A 22,360-nucleotide genomic window follows, 5' to 3' on the forward strand; every position below is an offset into this window, starting at 1 on the left:
AAAATAAACCATTTGCTTTCAAAGAATGAGGGAAAAAAGAGATAGAAGCTAGCATTGTAACTAAGCACATAGCATACCTGCTGGGAAATGGCAGAGGGGGGCTTTACAGGACACTTCATTGTGTCATCCCTTGAAGACAAGAGGAAGGTACTGGTGTAAGTCAAGATAAATCAAAATGTAATGTCAGGGTGACCGTCACTTTCTTGTACGGCCCTCCTGATGTTTCAGGCACTCGGGCACAGATATGGAGCTCCATCATCAGCAAGCAAGGGCATCCCAGTCACAGGAGGGTCGGGTATCACTTTCAGTTTCATGTTTGCTAGGAAGGCACCAAGGAGCAGTCCTGTATCCCTCTGGCATCCCAGAGGGCACAGACCCTGCTCTTCTACCTTGGGTTTAAGCCTGCAGACCCTGCCTCAGTTTGTGCAAAGGGAACAGTCCTCAGGCTGGGTTGCCATCAGGCTTGGACACCCATCTGATGCTCAGGCTAGGTTCGTCTCACCTCACTTGAGATATCTGGAGACATGTGGATGCCTCCAGCTGAGCTAGTTCTTCTGTGGACCCACAGTAGACAGTGAGGAGGGCAGGCAGTTTTACGGTATGATTCATTCAAATATTTTAGACTTTAGCTTTAGGCTGGAATAAATCATTCTTGATTGCAGTAATTCTGTTGACTAGCTCTCTCCAAATAAAAAGGGAGCCAGGGCAACCAGCTCAGGTAGGGTCATGTCCATTTCAGAGATCTATATTTAGTCAGATGAGAAGCATTTCTCCTGTTCTTCCTGGCAGTAGATGACTGCTATCCTCTGTTGCCTTACCAGATTGTGATCTGGAGCCACAGTGCACAAGTGCGGGGTTTAATGTGTTTTACTCATGATCTAAGAATATAACTCAAGTCACTACTGCCCTCTTTACACCAGCTCCATCATCTAACTATGGAGGACCTCACCTCTTCTTGGGCAGCATTGATAAACAGTTGTGCTGAACTTTTTTCGTAGCTCAGACTTTTAGGTTACACATCATTTACTCCAGGGATGTGTAGCAGGAATGCAGGCAATTGTTTTGGAGAGATGGATGTTCTCTTACAGCTCCAGGTCCTGGAAATGTACCATAAATGTCAGTTCCCCTTGATAAATGACATGTACTAAATGTAAATCACAAGATCACTTAGTAAGAGAGGCATTTGCATGGCAGAATGGCCAAGAAAGGAGATCTATACAGCTCATCATCTTCAAGAGTTCTGAGGTGACGAGAACGACAAAGGTCCTCTTCTATTGCTGTCATGTTATCACCCCATCCCAAAGAAATCTTTCAGCATTATGGTCATAAACACAGTGGACATCCATGTTGGGATCAGCTAATTGCCTTTGGCATGAGTTATGATGAGTCAATAAGTTGTACTTTGTCCAAGCAGGTTTTCTTCTCACTCTGCTTGTGCCACTTGAAGGATGGGACTTCCCCAAAGCAAAGTGAGAGTGAATAGGATTGGAAGGGCATCAAGGAGACCAGCTCAGCCTGAACTATTCCCCGGGCAACGTCAGTTCCATCAGACATACTCATGCTGTAGGACCAGATGTGTCTTCAGTTCATTCCAGTGACGACAAATTTCATGTGCCCATGTAGCATACACAAATGCAGTCCACTGATCAGTGCTGATGGTGTATGGTACACACATGGTTTGGCATGAGCAGTGGATTCCCATGGGGTGAGTTCCCTTTCTTGGGGGAAGCTGAAGAATTTGCAGTACCCTCACTTGGTCATGCCTTTGTTAGACATTGCACATATTTAAACCTCATTTGTTCTTAGAATGAAACGTTCCCAATTCTGCCCAGCAGGCTTCCATGCCCAAGTTTCCTCTTTCCCATTCTTTCTTCCAATCTTTCTTATTACAGCAGTCATGGGAGATCCATGCTGAGACCTGGACTCCATTGTACAAGGGCAGAAAGGATAGTTTTATGATCTAGGGAAGGAACATGTCCTTCTCTTGGCAGGGAACCAAGATAGACTAAGAGAGAGTTAGAAAGATGAGCTCCTCAAAAGTATATAGACACCTCCTAGCCATGGGAGATCTGAGTATGAGAGTCTTGTGAAGCATTGCCTAGAAAGGCAAGGACTCAGCAGATGCTCAGCCAAGACCTCCTGAGCCTAGCCTCCGTAGATTAAATGCAAGGAGTATTGTCCCTGTGTGTGTAACAGCAGCTCCCCCAGCACCATATCCTCCCTACAACCTATGCCCTCGCTGGGTCCAGGGCTCCCAAGATGTCCAGTGCTTGTCTTACAAGGGTGGCTTCTTTTCCTGGGACTGCTTGTGGAAAGGCTCACCTGGTAGGACAAGAAGCAGGGATCAGCCAGCCTGGCGAGGACGGCTGTGACGGCTCTGAGCACAGCGTGAGGTTGTTCGGCTTCCTGCAGCTGCAGTGCAGGGTCCCCGTGCCCTGTCAGCTGGAGCAGAGACCTCCTGCTGTTCTGGAGCAGGCAGTGGTTTAGGTGATGTGGTCAAGGGATTAAGGCAAAAACAACAACTTCATTTACCCGCTGGGAGACTGGGAAAAACAGGTAGAGGGCAGAGCAACTTGTGCACTAACCTCTCAGGGCTTCCTCTGCTCCTGGAAGCTTCCTGAAGTCCTGTTTTGTCAGGATGCGACAAACCTTTCTTTCCACCTCACATCAACTCCCTTTCCCCCCAAACTCTTCTTCAGCTTCCTTCTGTCTTGGCTCTCTACTTCCCTTTCACCCTTCTCTCCCTCTTGACTTGATTGTCCCAGTCCTGTCTTTATAACCTCGGTCTTTGAAAGGACTAAGACTAAGAAATCCACCTTGCTAAGTTGCTTCCTTTCCTATAAAAGGAGTGGGCTGAGGGACACACGGACACACACACACACACACTTTCACATAGCAGGATGGCAATGCAGAAAGCTCAGCTCAGCACCCAGCTGCCCACACTCTCAAATCTGAAGTCCTGCTGTCATTGCAAAACCACTACAGGTGAGATTTGGCAAGGGGAGAGCGAGATGGGTGCTTGTCCATCATCTGGCACTGCGGAGTTCATGGATAAAAACGGAGGTCCTGCTCAAGGCCCACATCTGGTCCTGTGAAAGGCGGGTATGTCTGATGTTCAGCCCCCCCCGAGACATGCACTTTCTTGCCACCGTACCCCAGTGGTCTCCCCTTTACATGCACTGAGCTGAATGCTTGCAGCTGGCGAAGGGGTAGAAACAGCGAGCCCAGTGCACCCACTCACACGAGCTGCAGACCCAGCAGTGGGGGATTTTTCAAATCTGCTTTCTAGTGCCTGGACCTGACCCATTCAGGAGCCCAGGGTATCATGCTATTATCCGACCTTCCTCCCACCATCCTCCTTGCTGCTGCTGTGTCCTAAGCAAACCACAGCTCCGCTCCTATAGCTTTTGCCATTAGCTCCTGGCAGTGGATCATGCCTCTGCTGCTTTCGCTACTGTATCCCTGGCTGGGCCAACTGGCACTCTGACTTTATTTATTTTTAAATCTTTCCAGCATTAACCTGACAGGAAATAGGTTGCAAACCACATTTTTTTTTCTAATGTTGGAAATAATGCCTATTCAGTTAAAACTAAATCCCTCAGGGCAGAACAAATCCCACTCCCTGCTTTCCCCCCCAGGTTAGCTCCTGTTTGCAACAAATTGCCCCCAATGGATTATTAATTTTTTTGTTGTTGTTTCTGCATAGATTTTATGCCAAGGCACTGAAGACACATGTAGGCAGGCAGAGGTGAGGAAGCTTGGGGTAGCAATAAGTGAAGAAAGGGAATTAAATTGTCTGGGCAGTAGGCAAAGCCTGTATTGCCCAAATTAGACTCTTAGACTTATCTGTATTTACCCTGGTCTGTCTCTCCATGAGGAAGATGCTGTAAGCTGCCACTGAAATATCAAGTGCCAGACCCCTACAGTCCACACACGAGTGCAGAGTAGTTTTCAGGGGGTGATGGACCAGTTTTGCTTGAAGTGCCAACTTCCAGAGTCAAGTGATTGGGTCACAATTTCAGCACTCCTTCTGAACCCAACGTGAGGTTTTGCTTGCCAGGAAACATGAGCCCTGAGTGACTGCAAAAGCTGGCATGAAAATCCAACTAATCACAAACATACCTCTACTTCTCCAGCTTTAACATCTTGTGTGAAGCATAGCTGGACATGGGGCACCGTTAAGCACTAGTTCAGCTACAGTCTGGCAGATCCTAACTTGCTATAGGGCTGGCAGCATCCCCAGTAATAGAGACTGCACAGGGTACATTTTGTCCAAGACAGCACATACAAATCCCTGGTCCTTCCATACTTGCCAGGGTTCATCTGGACCTGAGTAAACCAGCAGGGCCCAGTGGCCAGGAGATGCAGGGTTTAAACAAATGCTTGTAGAAGCATAGGAGAACAGAGGGAGGTGACAAACTAGAAAGCTAAACCAAATCACAAAATAACCAAAGGAATCCATTCCCTCTCGCCTAAATGAGGACAACTCCATGTATAACACACAGGCATCAGGACCTCAATTCTTGAGCATGTTGCCATCCCACTATTGACCAATCATCTCATGTAATTCCTTGTGTTCCCAACCTTTTCCACACTGCCACCTATTCCTGTTTCAGGCCACTTCCACATTGTCATGAGCTCCCGACCAGTCTTGTTTTGCCTCTCTCCATGCTGCAGGCTGTAGCAGCTCCTGCAAGAGGCAGCTGAAATCCTACTCTGAGGCATTAATTATGTGTGCCACCCCTGTCGGCACTGCCTAGCTTCACCACCTCATTGCTATCAGTCCAGCCTGATGCTCTGATCTCAGTAGAAGCATGCTCATCTGCAGCAGCCACAGCTCTGGTCTCAGATTAGACCTGGGCAAAGCTGTTTAGGAAGCATGAAGCTCTCCAGGAAGGTTGCCTCTGTCTCTCTGAGTGAAGACTGAAGCACTCCTAACTCTAACAGCTATCTTGACCTTTACAGAGCTTAGGAGAGCAGCCTGCTCCCCCGGTAACGCAGGAATGAATCTCTAATTCTAACTTTCTTTCCTTCCCATTCATGCCCTCAGCCCAATTGCAATCTCTGTTGCAGAAAAGGACAGTGTTTGAGCTTATATTCCTTGGTCTGCTGTTTCCATGAGACCCTCCACCCTGGTCTCCTAAGGCATCCTTTAAGGTAAATCTTAGAAACGCTCTGTCGCACTCCTCAGAGCTGATTAGCTGTTGGTCTCTGTACCCTCCTAAAACCCATCAGCGCCTGTATTCACTCCTCACAAAAAGCCAGGGCTGTGATCACCTTTCCAGAGGCAGTGCTGACTGAAAATCACCAAAACCAGTAGGGCTGTTTTGAGGTGGGATCTGCACAGCTTGGCTCCACCTCTGTCCCATTTGGTTCATGCACTCCTGGGATCCACCTCCCTTTCTCCTCCAGATCACCAGCACTGGTGCTTTGATTTCCATACTTAACTTCTTCTCGTCTTTCTCATAGCCACCACTCCTTCCTGCAGCCCCTCGCTCCTTCAGGCCAGCAATTACCCAGTCTACTGCCTTCCAAGATGGTGATCACCAGCAGTCCCTTGTATTGGGCCTGCTGAGCGGCTGTGATGTTCTCAACCCCAACCAAGGAATCTGTTTGCCTTTAGCTGTTTTTTGAGCTGCTGCCAGGGAAGTTTCACAAAAAGGATAGTGTTATTTCTGAAAATGAGTCCCATAAACAAGGATGAATATGACCTCCCCGTTGAGATTTGGGGTTTACTTTAGTGGCTGGGAGATCAGCCAATGAAATGGAAATACCAGAAAGTATTATCATAATTACCCCATGGCCTCCTCTGGGGGCAAGGGGAAGGAAAAAAAAAAAGAAACGAAACTGATTTAGCAGGCTCTGGATAGCATTGTCGCTTCACCCGTCTCTGCTTGGCCTGCCTCCTGCTCTGCATTTCTGCTTTCTCTTAACAAGGGGGAGAAAAAACATTCCTAGAACCTTTCCCCGCAAGGAACTTTTTCTGGCAAAAATCAGTGCTGGGAAACCAAGAGGTAAGAACCATTGAGAAAGAGTAGCGGATGCATTTTGATTGCAAATTTGGGGAGGCCAAGGAGGAACCCCAGTGCTTCCCAGTCCAGCTGCACCCAGGCCATAACGGTAGGAGTGAAGGGCAAAGCTCTCTTTCTAAACCTGCTCGCGCAACACCTTTTTGTAGCCCTTGAACTTGTATGAATTTGATACCGATAAGCTCAGTGCAAGGTTTTATGCTGAAACAAGTTAGGGAGGGCTCAAGGAAAGGGATTTGCTGTCAGATCTCTTAATGGTGATTATCTTTTGCAAGAGTGTGATGACCTCGTCCTTTCAAATAGTTGCATTTGGGAGGCGTACCTGTCTGTGACACTATTTCTGACTTCTCTCGAGTCCCTCTCTTGTCCCCAGAGTTCACACCAGCAAAAGTGCTGCTCCTAAATTCTGCAGATCTTGTCAGCTTTGCTCAAGTGACCAGTTACTGCAGGCTCAAGCTGCTCAAAGGCCTCACACGTTCAGAGCAAATATACTCTGTGCAAGCTACCTTGGGAGTAAAAACCAAAGTTGCTCCTTAGAATTTGGCAATCTTCCCCTCTTATGGACTTTAACTGTCCCCAAATGACTCAGCCTAATCCCTCACCTAGAGTTGCAACAGTGTGTGTTGCTTGGTCATCAAAGGATGTAATTCTGTAGTGTGGGCAAGGATAGACATCTTGGGGTCCTTTCTGTGATGAATCAAGACTCATAAAGTAAGTTCTTGCTTCCTTAACAGCAGGAATTAATGTCCTGTGTGAGAGAAGATGTGAGTCTGAGAGCGGCTGAGTTTTGCAGCCTGTCATGCAAACAAGAGGCAGCGTGGCTGAGTGGATCAGACAGGGATGGGAGAGTCCTGATTTCTATACTTGACTTTAACTTTGATTCAACAATTGACCTTGTTTGGATTTTTCTAAGTGCTTGAGTTTCACCATTATGTGATAGAGGTAATGAGAGCCTGAGGAAGCACATCCTCAGTGAAATTGCTGTGAACATTTCCTTCAAGCTTCTTAAACAGCTTCCAGGGATTTCAGAAAGAACCAGTTGTGGTTGCTCCTATTGCATGGCTTGCATTGGTTTAGGAGACCCTAAGACTTTGGGTTGTCATGCTGGGGGTCCAGAGCTCTCAGCATTCAGCTGTTGAACTGGGGCTCCATTTCTTATCGACCTAGTAGGACTGGTAGTAATTCAGAAATTCTCTCTCCTCATGTGAAATTTTTCTGCAGTGAAAATTTTTACCTAGTTGGTTTTGTTTTATTGTTGTTTTTGTGTTATTTTCCTTCTCTTTCCATTATGATAAACTATACTTCATCCTGAAACCAAACTAATCTTAAGTAACAGTCTAAATTCCTCCATGAGAAAGACATTCTGAGAGGCTCTAAAGATGATCTTCTTTGCTTCCTTCATCCAATTCTGGGAAGGATACTGAGGAAATATTGTCCAGGTAGAACCAGGTATCACATCTATATAGAGAAGAGCAGTAATGTAAGCAACCTATGTCTGATACTAGCCACCAGGAGATGCAAGGATGCCACGACTCAGCTGGATAGGCTCTGGGATGGGATTTCTTTCCTAATTTCAGACACATAAAATGTAGATATCTCTACCTGATTCATTTCCCTTTATAGTCATTGGAGAAAAAAAAAAACAAAAAACACAGCTATCTGACCCAGTTTAGATGGCAGTTTGAGGGTAGAATGAATCTCAGCTGAACTCCACCATGTCCAAATCTCCAGTGATTATAAAGTAAACCCTGGGTGAATACCTCAGGTGGAGACATCTCAGATGGGTAAATCCCACCCTCGATGTCCCCAGTTGGATAAAAAGTCAAGTGTTGTATTGGCAAGAGCATGTGGCATTTGTTGCTTTCTGTTGGCTAATGGGTTTCGAGAGAATGAGAAGGGGAGAGGTACTTGGTTCCAAATGGGTGAGCTCTAGGCCAGCTTCAGCAGTTCTCAATAAAAGATCCAAAGTGAGAGTTTGATGCTGAAAATGACAGTCTTGGTGAGTTGTAGCCACAGTGCATGCTTGGAGAAAATGTTTCCAATATCTCCTCTTAACCAGCTTTCCCAGTGGTCCTAAAGAACAGGTGCACAAAATAATCAAAGTAGATTGAGATGAGCATGCCAAACTGGACCATGTCCTGAATGCACATACATGTTCCTGGATACTCAGCAGGGCACAAGGTTTCTGTAGGGCCTTGCAAAAATGAAAGGCTTATAGGAATATAAAAATGGCCTTTCTGAGTCGACCTTCTATTACAGAATCACAGAGTGGTTGAGGTTGGAAGGGACCTCTGGAGATCATCTAAGTCCAATCCCCCTGCACAGGATCGTGTCCAAGCAGGTTTTGAATATCTCCGAGAAGGAGACTCCACAACCTCTCTGGGCAACCTCTTCCAGTGCTCTGTCACCTTCACAGTAAAGAAGTTTTTCCTCCTATTCAGATGGAACTTCCTGTGTTTCAGTTTGTGCCCGTTGCCTCGCATCCTGTCACTGGGCACCACTGAAAAGAGTCTGGTCCCATCCTCTCGACACCCTCCCTTCAGATACTTGTACACGTTAATAAGATCCCTCTCAGCCTTCTCCTCTCCAGGCTGAACAGGCTCAGCTCTCTCAGCCTTTCCTCATAAGGGAGATGCTCCAGTCCCTTAATCATCTTTGTAGCCCTTCGCTGCACTTGCTCCAGTAGTGCCGCATCCCTCTTGTACTGGGGAGCCCAGAACTGGACACAGCACTCCAGATGGGGCCTCAGCAGGGCTGAGGAGAGGGGCAGGATCACCTCCCTCCACCTGCTGGCAACACTCTTCCTCATGCAGCCCAGGATACCATTGGCCTTCTTGGCCACAAGGGCACATTGCTGCCTCATGGTCACCTTGGTGTCCACCAGCACTCCCAGTCCTTCTCAGCAGAGCTGCTTTCCAGCAGGTCAACCCCCAACCTGTACTGCTGCATGGGGTTATTCCTCCCCAGGTGCAGGACCCTGCACTTGCCCTTGTTGAACTTCATGAGGTTCCTCTCCGCCCACCTCTCCAGCCTGTCCAGGTCCCTCTGAATGGCAGCACAGCCCTCTGGGGTATCAGCCACTCCTCCCAGTTTGGTATCCTCAGCAAACTTGCTGAGGGTGCACTCTGTGCCTTCATCCAGGTCATTGATGAAGAAGTTGAACAGGGCTGGACCCAGTCCTGACCCCTGGGGGACACCGCTAGCTACAGGCCTCCAACTAGACTCTGCACCGCTGATCACAACCCTCTGAGCTCTGCCATTCAGCCAGTTCTCAATCCACCTCACTGGCCACTCATCTAACCCACACTTCCTGAGCTTGTCTATGAGGATGTTATGGGAGACAGTGTCAAAAGCCTTGCTGAAGTCAAGGTAGACAACATCCACTGCTCTCCCCTCATCTCCCCAGACAGTCATCCCATCATAGAAGGCTATCAGGTTGGCTAAGCATGATTTCCCCTTGGTGAAGCCATGCTGACTATTCCTGATCACCTTCTTGTCCTCCACATGCTTGGAGACGGCCTCCAGGATGAGCTGCTCCATCACCTTTCCAGGATGGAGGTGAGGCTGACTGGCCTGTAGTTTCCTGGGTCCTCCTTCTTGCCCATCCATTCCAATGTCCATTTGTAGATCTCCTTTTTGTCCATCTATTCCAACAGACCGTGCCCAGGAGCTGCCAACTAAGGATATTTAGAGAAAGAAACAGCTCTTATAGACTGGTTATTACATTCTAGCTTTTGGTGATCAACAGTTTAAGACCTTCCTGCACCAGAATTTGCATCCAGGCTACAGTGTTTATCAGCCACTGATGGATTTGTCCCCTGCAAATTTGTCTACTCTTGCTTTGAGTGCACGGTTGCAATTTGCCTATATGCAGCATCCTTCTGTTTCTTTTAGATCATTCTCTTCATCATGTGCCTCACAGGACTCAAATTTTGCAAAATTGTGAATAATTATTCCCCTTTCTCTTTCTCTGCACCGTTCAGTATTTTACAGACCCCTCTCATACCCATACCTCCAGCCTTGTATTTCTCCCAACCTCAGGGACCCAAATCCGCTCCAGACAAGTGACTGCTTTGTCAGCAGCAGCTCCCACTTGTTAAGAACTTCTGCAGCCCGTACCTCAGCACTTCTGAAAATAAAGCCACTTATTTAGTTGCCTAGGAATATTCACATTCAAAAAATTTGGCATAAGTATCTGCTAATGGTTTTAGCAAGGCCATTCCATGGTATTTTTGGATCAGGTATCAAGATTGCTTGTCAAAGAGGAAGTTTTGCCAAACCTGATCCAAATATATCTAATGCACCTATGTTGCAAAGAAAATGCTCCTATTGCTTTCTTTCAAACTTTGACAGCTAGGCTGGAAAGATGAGTACTGCAGCATTGTCTCAAGAACAAAAGATCCAGAGCATGAAAATTAGACACACAAGCCCAAGTGGAATTGAACAGTTAAATGTGCTCTAACAGCTGGCAGGTGCCACAGCTGCTTTGTCCAGTTTCCAGCTGTGGGTTTCTGCCCCATCCCACATACCAGCCTTTCAACCCAAGGCTGAGTCGTTTTGGTGCCCTGATACAGCAGAAGCTGTTTGCTCCCTTGTCCCTGGTGAACTTTCAGCCAGGCAGACACCTAAAGTGTCTCAGCAAAGGGTTTGACAAGGGCTGGAGGTAAAAGGTGTGGACGCATGGGAATGTGCAGTCCGGATCAGAGGGGAAAACAGGTTCAGAGCCACCTGCAATTAGATCAAATTAGGCTGTCCTGGAACAACTTCAGTTTTGCTTTTTAAGGGGATTCAGCAATAAGGAAGCAGCAGTGCTAGTCTGTGTAATTTTCCCATAAGTCTCTTGAGAATAGGTGTCTTATTCAAGTCATGGGACTGCATGAGAATCTCTGTGCTTATTCATATGTATGGTTTTATATATGTTTCGGCCTCCTTGACCAAGGAGAAACACAGAAAAACATGGCCTAATAATATCTCTCAATATTTATACCAGTTTTTGAGGGAGAGGGGAGAGAATGGGGAGACTTTTTAAGGATCTGACAGCTTTGGAAGTTTAAGACTGGTTCAGGAAAGCAGAAATTCTGGGTTCATTTCAGAGCTCTTCCTCAGCCATCCTGCCCAGCTCTGGGCACGGTGCTCGGTGCCTTAGCTCCCCTTCTGGAAAATAAAGCTTCTTTTCTGTGCCTGGCCAGGAGACCATACATCCTGCTGGCCAGGAGCTGTCTCTCGCTGCCCCCTTTCAGAGCACGGCCAAAGGAGCCGGACGAAGCAGCACACAAGGGATGAATCGTTTGAAATGCCTGAGGTCAGATTCTGCTCCATTTGGCCAATATAAATCCACACTAACTCCTCCAGCTTTGGTAGAATCACTCAGGATTTGTGCGGCTATAAATGACAGCAGGATCTGACCCCAGAGTTTTATGTTTCCAATGAAAGAGTTGAAATGTTGGATGTTGCCTTAAATGTGGACTGGCCAAACATCTGGAAAGGGATGACTTTATTTTGCATTAACGTTAACGCGGTTTTGAAACCATCTCCCACTTCTGAAGGAGGATTTTAGTGTGGATTTCTTCCAGGGGCAAGAAAAACTAACTTCTGTTTTACTCAGAACACCCTTATCAGATCTAGCTATCCGTCTGTGTGTCTATTAGCACATCAGCTGCTCAAACATCCACTGTTTCTCTCCATAGGAACACATGGGAAATTTAATCTGAATTTACTTCTAAGTTGGATTTCATTAACACTCATTATGTCATTTGTAGTAACTCTTACTCAAAAACTGATTGGCCTTCAGCTGATTCGTCTCACTTGCTTTCCGAAGTGAATTGTTATAATGAGCAAAGGCACCTTAATTCCACATAGCAGTGTTTTATAAGTACAATGAAATGTCACTACCCTCCTTTAGTCCATGCTTCAGAGGGATGCAGACAAGCAGTCCCCTCTGGAGGCAGGCTCTACAACCTATCTACAGGTTTCCTTCTCATGTTAAGGTCACTGCTGGCTTCACAGATTTTTCTATTCTTTTCCTTTGCCTGCCTGTGCTATACACTGATGTTTAGTCCAGCTCCTACTATCCGGATGTGGTGTGCTGCCCTAGATTTTGCATGACAAATTAACTGTGGCTAGACTCACCAGCACAGTCAATATAAGTAAAAAAAAGGATGCTGTTTTCTATAAAAGAGCACTGGAGCCCATCTTTCTTACATTACACTATTATAAGTGAGTACTAAGTGCTGTACAAATCTAGAGAAAGGCAGCCTCTGCTCTCATTGTATTTACAGTCTGACTAATCAGCCAAATATTAGCGAAACAGAGGCAATGAGAGCAGCAATGATTTAAGCCAGGTTAAAACACCACCTAATTCTTTCAGCCTGGTGCCTCAATCAACAACCTGAATTCAAGAGCTCTTTGAGGCACGGCATATGGCTCTTCTGTGCTTTGAAACTAGCTTTGGTGTTATTCAATGAACGAAAATTCTTCCTAGCCCAGAGACTCTTCTGCCATGAGTGGCAAAATAGCAATGAAGGACTTAAACCTCTTAGGTTTCACTAGGGTTGTCAGATCCTGCAAGCATCAAACACTAAGAGGCTTGCTGGCAGATGGATGTAGTGCAGAAAGCTCCACATCTATTCCTCATGCCCTTCTACGCTGCAAATCACAAAGCCCCTAGAGGGTAGGAGCTGCATCACCCATTCAAATCTGGGGCAGAAAATGAACGTACAGGCTATAGGAAAAGGTTAAGTATAATGTGCTTTTAGAAAAAAAGCATGAGAGGACAAAGGCAGTGTGATTTCAGTGTAGCTGGGATAGGTATGGTGAAATTTCCACCCATTCCTGCCAAACTGACCCGGAGGAAAGTGCCTCCTACTTTCAAACCTTATCTGGCAAGTGGGACTGGCCCTGAATATCTGAGCAGGATGCACAAGCCAAGTACCTGAGAGGCACATCAGAAAGTATGAACAGCTATACTGCTCAGGATCAAAGGTCTGTCCAGTATAAGAACCAAAGTATTTATAGAACAAGTCTTCCTCTCGGTTTTACCCCCAGCTTCCCAATGCCAGCAGTGCTAACAGGAATGTACCAACTTTGTGAAGTAAAATGGTGGGGGGGTTTTGTGGCCAGGAAGTGTCTCTGGGGGCCTTTTATCATCACATATCAGCAAGCATCAAATGGAGGAGGGCAAAGCAGGTTCTGGGGGATTGCAGCCTGCTGGGACACTGTGGCACAGGAGTTCAGCTAAATAGCAGAAAGATTTTTGCTTTTTCTCACCTCACATTTGCACTGTTGTCTGTGTGTGTAGAGGAAGGCAAACTCAAACCTGGAGTATGAAAATAACCCGTGTTATTTCCACCCCAAGACTGCTCCCCTGCATAACCCTGTCCCCACTCCTCTTTTCCCTTGTCCTCTGGAGACCTTATGCCTAGCACACATGGGAGGAGGAACCTAATCCTCCTGGTTTGATGTTTGCAGCCTCCTTTTCCTGAGCCCTCAGACTCTGGGGGGCAGATGCAGTCAGGACATAGCCCTGCCTCTGGCAGCCCCATCTATGTTCTCAAATGTAGATGGGATGCTGATAGAGCTTCATGCCATGTGGCTGAGGACCTGCATGAGGAACTGGAAATAACACTGCATTAATGATGGCAGGGTGAGATTCTTAAAGGGAGAGGAGACCTTGGTGCTTCTAACCCCTGGCAGTATTTTCCAAGAGGACAAGGTGGGTGTCAGGAGACACAGCATTGCTCTGCCCTTCCCCAACTGCTATGTTTATCTATGTTTCTATGTCCCAACGGGACCAGTTTTTAGACTGTACCAATATTCCCCCCCCCCCGTTGAATAATAGCTTCATCCCTCCAAGCTGCAATCTTGCAATGCTGCTCTAGAAATCTCTCCCTTCCTGTGTGCCTGCATGTATTTGTGATGTGAGCAATTGCATTGCACCCTTCCTCTATCATATACACAGATGTTTCCATGTGACATCTTGGAAGGGGTATTGCTTGGACACTAATTGCTGAGCACACTGAAATACACAGAGCAAGGCCGATGGACAAAACTGCTAATGGAAGGAATTATCTAAGAAGTTTGTGTCCTGCTACACTTCCCATGCTGAGGTTTAACCTCATTTCTCCTCATCACCACAGGTGGATGCTGATGATGTCATCACCAAAGAGGAGCAGATCTTCCTACTGCTAAAAGCCAAGGCCAAGTGCGAACGACATCTGAAAGCCAAGGTGCCCAAGGTGCATGGTGAGTGTTCCTACAGCAACCTAGATGGCATGGCTGGGGCTGGGAAGGCAGAGCTGGGTCCCCCTCTGCTCAACCCCAGTCCTTCTTCTTAGTCTAGTACTCAGAGCATGTGAGGGGCCAAGGGACTGGTATTTCAGGTTAGGCTATTAGTAAGACCTTACAGCACAAGGTGCTGAAAAGCAACGTTGTCACAGCCTCTTTTTGCTGCTCCAAAACTCCAGATACCTCATTCAGGGGGTCAAGAGGATACAACAGTCATGATCATGGGCTTACAGTCCTATACCCAATGCCCAGACAATGCATGGGAGATGCTATCAACCATCTGTTCTCCCCAAGATCCTTTTCAGTTAGACAGTGATGGTATGGGAGACAAAGTAACCCTCCAGCACCCCTCCTGTGTTTCCCTCTAATATACTCCCTATCTATTCTCCTTGAATGGGTCAGAACTTGGTTTAGTCCCTCTCTTCCACTTCCTTTCTATTTTGAGCTGCTAAATCATTACCAGATGTGAGAGTGGGGGGAGAAGAGGAGAAAGCTCTCTTATGTGGACAGCAAAGTAATCATCTCTCCTCAGTTTCCTTCATCAGTTTCACAGCTGTTAATTACTGGTACTGGGGCTGTAAGCTCAGGCATCCTGCACCGACCCAACGAGTCCTGGGTGGGCGTCCTACCCTCTCTCCTTCTTTTGCCTGAGAGGAGGGAACAAGCCAGACTGACTCCCGTCTTCACCCTTACATCTCAGTGATCCCCCTTCCCACAGCTATCACTGCCTAGAGCACCTGGATACCACATCACCACCCAAGAGAAAGCTCCCCAAAGCCAGATGTGATTTTGGAGCAGAGATGCCTGCCCACCTGGTGTCTCTCTACTGTTGAGGATCACAGCAAGGGACCATAAAAGCCCAGCTTTCATTTTCTTCCAAGACTGCAGCTTTACATCAGCCAAAACCTCAAGCCACATCCTCTGTGCTTCTTTGTCCTGTTCACCCAATGTTCAATTAACACCTCATTAAAAAACACATGTGCAAAGGCATGTCCTTCTGTTGTACTTTAGACCACCTGCCTACTTTGGGATTTGGTGATATCAACCAGCTGGTCTTGCTCTCACACCCTATTTTCTAACCCTTCTCTAGGAGACCGTCAGTATTTAGTATTGATCTGTATCTGGCTATCAGCAGTGTTGTTGATAGGGCTGGGGAGACAGTGACTGCATAGGAAAAAGTGAGCAGATGCTGGACTCTTCACCACAGTCAGTTTAGCAGAGCAAAGGAACCAAACCACAGGGCTTTGCAAACGTCCTCTTGGTCCTGTTTTGAGATCTGTTTCAGCAACTACAAGGCCAGCATTAGTGCTTCCATTGACTGCACAAAAAGGAATCTAAATTCATTATCACTCAGATATCTCAGGGACCAATGCTGACTCCTGGCTCTGGAAAACACTCTTCAGAGCTGCTTGGGCAATAAAATTCAGACTGCCTGCTCCATCCCCTATATCAAATGTCTGTTCAAGCCCAGATAGTACAGCCGAAAGGAGGAGTCATTATTATCTTGATGTTGGTACCCACAGCAGTATATTCAAGGCTTTAAAGAATCAAAGGAATCATTAGCAATAGGTAGTTAGATCAAATTAATCAACAAGAGATCCCCTAATCTAAAGGCAGAATGGATCTTAACCAAACTTTCCCCAAGAAACATTTTCTTAAAATGTTCTTAAAGAACCTCCAGTGACACCAACTCTATGACCCCCAGGCAATTCATACTAGCTCATCACAAACAAGGCAGTAAGTTGTCAGAGTGTCTCTAATCTGTGAAAGAGTTGATGCCTGCAGACTTTGCAGTCTAGAAAAGATCTTCCCACCTTGCAAAAGAGCCTCCATCCAGAGATTTAAGGCTACAGACACACCCTTCGGCACATGACATGACAAAGCCAAGAGCTGATTTGTGAACAGGCTAACTGAATTCCCATTTTGTGGTATGCCCGTTCCCTTATGCTCTAGGAGCCTGAGGAGATGGATGGTTTTAGATGCTCTTGTGAGGTGAGGGGCGACGGAACAAAAGGCCATGATCTGCACTGCGTTAGCTTTAATGCAATTAATTGCTTGGCTAAGGCTCATAAGCTTAGTCTCTGTGCACAGGCTTCAGAACCCAGGGTTAAAAAGTGTTTAAGTCTGTTCCTTCTTTGATGATATGGAAACTGGGGCCTGGTTTCTATTTGTGCTAATCGCCCGAGGGCACATAGGGCTGTGCCCTTCTCCGCCAGATGGAGGACCTAACCCCACTGCCTGTTCCCTCACTGAAGTACCAGAAGAAAAGGCCTGGGAAAGGCAACACATTTTTCTGTTCATAAGAAGCACCAGCACCCACTTGCAGACAGATTTATGGGAGCACAATGACCCTGATTTGGACAAAATGAACCCTGGGTGGCCACCCTAAACCTTCAGGCAGTCTCCTGTGATCCTGCATGGAGCATTTCTGAAGAGCACCAATGTGGGTGGCAGGAGAACTGTCTCTTCTAACTACCTGAGAGGATTTGGGTTGCATTACCGCACCTCCGGGTTTCCCCTCTACCTTATCTTTGGATTTTCAGCAGTGCGGGGCAGAGTTTGTCTCTCACAATGTGTTTGTATTTTGGCTCCACAAGACCTGGAAGCATAATCCAAGAGTGGTGCTGTAGGCAGGCAGAAAGCTGTGCCCATGCCCATCTGACCCTCTGTTTGATGATAATGCCAGCCCATGGCAGCTATGTGGCACTATTTCTATACAAGGGGTATTCCAGAGTCTACATGTCAGCAATGCAAATGGATGGTCTCCATATCAGACACATGAAGGGCCCTGTCCCCTTGCAAGATCTCCCACAGGGCAGCCAGTCACACTCCTTCCTGCCCTGACAGCTCCCAGCACCTCCTGAAGGCCAGGCTGGATGCTGGGTCCATGCCTTTGGTTTTTCGTTGCTTTTCATCAGTGTGATGAATGGGCTCCACTCCCAAGGCTGCTTCCGATGGAGAAGCCAAGGACTGACTTTTATCTTTGAATTGGGGCAAGCTTAGCTGAAAGGCATGTTTGCAGATCGCAGGGAGCAGAGCACCCCTTGGCCTGGAATGATTTATTGAGCCGTTTGGTATTCAAAGGGCCAAAGAGAACAGGCACAGTCTAACCTCTTAAAAAAAAATTCACAGATGACCACAAAAAGAAACAAATCTACCTAGGCTCAACATGTGCAATACAGGAGGCAGCATAGTCCTGGTTCATTTTACCTGTGTTACATTTAGTTTCTGGAAGTCTTGTAAATGGGAGAAATTGTACCCACGTGGTCAGTAGATAGCCATGAGATTCATCTATGAAACTGTGGAAAGTTTGCACAATCTGCCTGTGGTGTGTAATAAAGCAGCACTCCTCCTTGGCATCCCAGAGGACTGCGAGGCCAAACGATCTGCCTTGCAAATGAGTTTGGGGGTTGGGGGGTACAGTTTCAGCTGATGTAAGTGACAGTGGCTCAGTGAGCTTCAGCTGAAGAATTGACCCATAAAGCAAAAGCTGGGGCTATCTGGGGGCGTTATGAATTTGAGCTGAGGAAGTTATGGTGTTGGTGATGGGGTTGTGAGGGAGAGGTGGATTACTGATGAGCTGACTAGGTTTCAGCTAGAATGATTGCATCTGGCCCCTGCAAATCCTCCTGTGCTTTTGAGTATATGCAGCGTTCCTGCCTTTTTTGCTGTTATTTATACCGGTGGATGGTGTTGCTGTGTATGGTTACACTTCTCCTTTCCTAAATGCCAGAAGCAGCTGCGCTACTATGGCAAAAACAGCAGTTCCTATATACAATCAGATCCTATAGCCCATATGCAATGTTTATGCATCCTGTATCATTTGAGACACTCTTTAAAACCCAAATGGGATTTTTGAAATACTTATGGATAGGAGTCTTTTCACCCACACTCAGTCATCTAAAATTTAGAGTTCAAACATCTGGACTCCTTCTAGAGTCAGTGGACAGAGAAGGACACCTTCTGGGGTGACATCTGCCTCCCACCTGTCTCCAGCCATTGATCACAGATTGAGCCTAGGATTGCTATATAGATGAACCACTTATCACTTAGGCAGAAGTATGACTTGATTACTGTTCACTAGGAGGGTAGCGCAGCACTGAAATAGGTTACCTGGACAGGTGGTGGGATTTCCATCTGTAGAAGTTTTCAAGACTTGTCTAGACAAAGCCATGACTGACCCTATCTGGTGCTGGCTTTGAGTGGAAGTCTGTACAAGAGATGTCCAGAGGTCCCTGCCAGCCAGAATCTCTATGATTCTGTGATTAGCCCTGAAAAAGGAGATTGAAATCTCTTCCATTAGTTCTGCTTCACTTTGTCTGAAAGCATTGAAAAAGGCACTGGAGCAAGAACTGGATCTCAACTGCTCAACTTATGACCTGCTTGTAGGGCCAGTATCACTCTGTGACCTCTGTAGCAATCCTTTTAGCACAGAGCAGCTCTAACTGTGGGGACATCCCAGCAGCAAATGCCAGGTAGTCCAGCGGTTATAGGATGCTTGGGAGAGGAGAGCCATCCTGCTTAAAATCCCTGGCCTGAATCAACGGCAACTGGTTTTGGACTTGGGACTTCCATGTCTCCAGGGAAACTCTTACCCCCAGAGATTGGAGGAAAGGAGGCCTTCAACCCCATGGCTGTCATAAATCTGCTTTGCAGTGGATACTCATGCAAGCTCTGTGACAAGCGAAGGCTGTTTTGCAGCCTGATGGCTGGCTTACACATCTCTGCTGTGGGGTTTAGTCCTGCAGTCCTGAGCATTCAATGTTAAAGCTTGTGGAATGGACCTAGAAGAGGACTTCAAGAGGCGCACCCGTTGCCATGGGCATATATGGATGCTTCCCTCTCGTAGTTCTCTAAGCCGTGGGGAAGAGGGGCGCATACCTCTGCAGACAGGCTCCAGTTCTCCAAGGAACTTTCCCAGTATCTCTTCCTGCAAACGTGCCCTCCTCAGCACTTCAATTTCATACCCAGATTTGAACCAGACTGGATGAAGCACTGCTATTTTCTGCCAGCTCAGAGGCAGCTAAGTGACTTCTGGTTAGAAGGTCTGTGGGGCAGCAGTAAGATCTCATCTCTTAGACAAGGAGAAGATGGAGTTCCATAGGCTCCTAACTGCATGTCCTGTCTGGAACTGGTCCTACAGGGCATCTCTACAGCAAGGGGAACAGGTGATTTCAGCACAAGCGTATGTCCTTCATGAGAAAACTTGTCTAGCAAGTGATGAGCAGATTTAGATCATGGTGACAGAGATGCTAAGGACCTGTGTGCATGCAGAGAAAGCACCACTTCATTTGCTATTGCAGATTCCCTTCTGCGTGCAAGTATGGACAGGGACAAATGGCAAACCAAATGGGAGATCTGATCCACCTGATAGTCCTTCTGGAGGAGTTTTGTTTTTCAGCTCTGTCTGCTCCCTGATCTGCAGTCACATGCATGATCTGCGTTCGTCATGCAGCCACACAAACACCAGGGACATCAGAGGGAAAGGAGCAGCACTAGGAGAGAAAGCTGTTGATGTAAGCAGTACTGCATTGAACATAAACTGCTGGTGGAAACTCCAGCTGACCTCTCCCCCATTGCTTTATCTCCTTGCTCCCATCCAGCTCCACATCAAGGGATATATACATCCACTCAGTGCTGTCAGGTCTGTCGTGCGATCATTCTTCATGCCTTCCTATGTCCCTTCAACTGAAGTTGCCGAATACCACCTGGCAGAGGGCTGTTTGGATCCTGCCTCTGTCTGGGTGTGATTGCAGCATAGTGTTATGATTTACTCCACTCCACAATAGTCAATGATCTGTGTTTTCAGAAGCAGTGAGGGAACTTGGGACACCTCGATTTTCCTGACTTTTTTTCAGATAGAAAGAAATATCACATAACCTGGCATGAAGGATCGGTAGGGCTCATTCTTGAAAGCTGACGCACAGGGATATTCAACGCCTCAACTCCGATCTCAAAGGAGAGTCTGTGGCAGAGCCAAGATTTGGATTCTCATCTCCTTACTATTCAGCCAGGTCCCAGACCACAAACCACATTTCCTTTTGTCCTGGAATTCAAGGTGAGGCTCCACAAATTTGAGTCCAGGTGGACAGAAGCTGATGAAAAGGTTTGGACAAACCCCACTTGACTGAAACCCAAAACTTTCATCATCACATCTTTAAAGCCTCCGGTTCTGTTTTGAAATGAGGAAAACGCATTTGAAATTTCTTGCCGTGCAATGGGTTCTCCCCCTCTTTTCCCCATTTCATCATTGAGTGCACTTCAAGGACTAGCTCTTTGCCTGGTACAAACTGGCAGAATCCCATTCAGTTTAGTGAGAGCATTGATTTGTCTTAGATTCATTGATCTCCCCCCCCAGTTTAGCATGCTGACTTACTTTTTTCCAGTCTAATATTCATTTAGATTAATGTGTATTAGCAGGCACCAAGGAAAATCAGAATTTCAGAGAAATGAGACGAGAGGTAGCCTGGAAGAGTGAGGAGCCTTCATTTTGGGCTGGTCTCTGCTGTTCCTTCTCTCATCTTGCAGCTGCCCACTCCTAATGAGTTTGCCTGCTAATCAGGCTTGAAATGGCTACATGAAAAAACACAGGCGAAGAAGATTCACTGTGGGAGAGATCTGTGAGTCTAGCACCACCGTTTGTCCCTGAGAAATCTGAACAAGAAAGAGTTTTCCAGGAGCAGGTTTTTGCACATCACTGTTCCAGCACAGTCTTGGATTCAGCATGGAGACTCACACACCAGCACTGGCTCTTTGACTGGAAAATGTGATCCTGCGTATGTATGGACTTCATTAGCTCTTCCCTAGGAAGCAGCCCGCCCAGTGGAGATAAGTATCTCGAATCAAGCTCTGCCGTCCTCTTGAAGCAGGCTCTGGTCTGTTCTTTTTGTCATTAACCTTTTCCCTTTGCTGGTTTTACTGGCTCAGTTTTATTAAATCCACAGATTTCTTCAGCCTGCGTGATTAGGCATTATTTGCAAGTGTCGTGTGCCTCTTGGTGCAATGCCAAATGGCAATAGGCTCCAGGGCTACTCCTATTGAAGTGCTTCTCCTGGTTCCACATCTGTGAAACAAGAAGTCCATATGTGGAGCCAGAACATGGCCAGCAAGTGGTTACACAGTTCTCCCGATCAACCTGTATCCTCATAGGGCTGGCCAACACCAGCTTCATCTTTGTGCCAGGACTGATTTTACTGTAGTACCAGCTACTAAAAATGGCCTTAAAAATTGGCTAGTAGACCTAGAACTTGATGTTGTGAAAAAAGAAAAGGGTTGATGGGAGCATGGAGAGTACCGGTATCCACCCTTCCTATAGAGAGTGGAAGGGCTGTTCATTGTCTTTCTTGGGTTTAACTTTCCTTTTATCCTTGACCCAGCCTATGAGAGACCAGGCAAACAGCTGTAAACTGGAGTATTTAAATATATTGTATTCTACCCTCAGCTACCATGCCTCAGCAATATCTTTTTCAGTTGAAATAAGCTAGATGCAATTTAACTAGAACCATACCTAAGTTCTGCTCTGAGAAAGGTGTTAGGGACTGAGCAGCATCGGTTCCTCTGACTCTTGCCAAGATGGAAGCATAGACTCACCAAGCATTTCTGGAGCGTGGGGAACATGTAGCTTCTAGATGTGTGATTGCTACCATGGAGATAGCCCAAAGAAAAGTCCTAGCTAAAAAAAGGTAAAAAATTGATATAAATTTAAGATTCCTTCAGGAGTAATGAGCCACTATTTATGAGTAAAAACTCCAGATCCCCCCCCCCACCTTTTTTTCACTAAGAACATTATCTTTTGTTAGTTATCATATGCTGGCTAATACAGGATGAGAGCCTTGTGGTCCTCCTATGAGAGACTATGCAGATGATGCCATCTACCCCTAGATACCTCCCAGGTGTATTTCTGAGCCTGAGGACCTGCCATGGGCTTTAATCCAAGCTGAACTGGGGTGACATGGACGCAGCCCCATGTGGACCTGTCCATGAGGATGCTGGGCCAAGCACAACTGCCCACCAGTCCAGAGTACTTCCATGCAGCTCTGCTTCAAGAT

General features: G+C 46.7%; 1 protein-coding gene across 1 annotated transcript in view; it reads left to right on the plus strand.

Moving 5' to 3' along the window:
• The window catches only part of PTH1R (parathyroid hormone 1 receptor), a 130,906-nt gene that overhangs the window by 59,221 nt on the left and 49,325 nt on the right, over positions 1-22,360 (plus strand). Inside the window, exon 2 of the mRNA XM_067292553.1 lies at positions 14,165-14,270. Within this exon, the coding sequence (XP_067148654.1) occupies positions 14,165-14,270 (106 nt within the window). The remainder of the gene's footprint in view (positions 1-14,164; positions 14,271-22,360) is intronic.

This window comes from Apteryx mantelli, chromosome 2 (genome assembly GCF_036417845.1).
Source record: "Apteryx mantelli isolate bAptMan1 chromosome 2, bAptMan1.hap1, whole genome shotgun sequence".
Lineage (NCBI taxonomy): Eukaryota > Metazoa > Chordata > Aves > Apterygiformes > Apterygidae > Apteryx > Apteryx mantelli.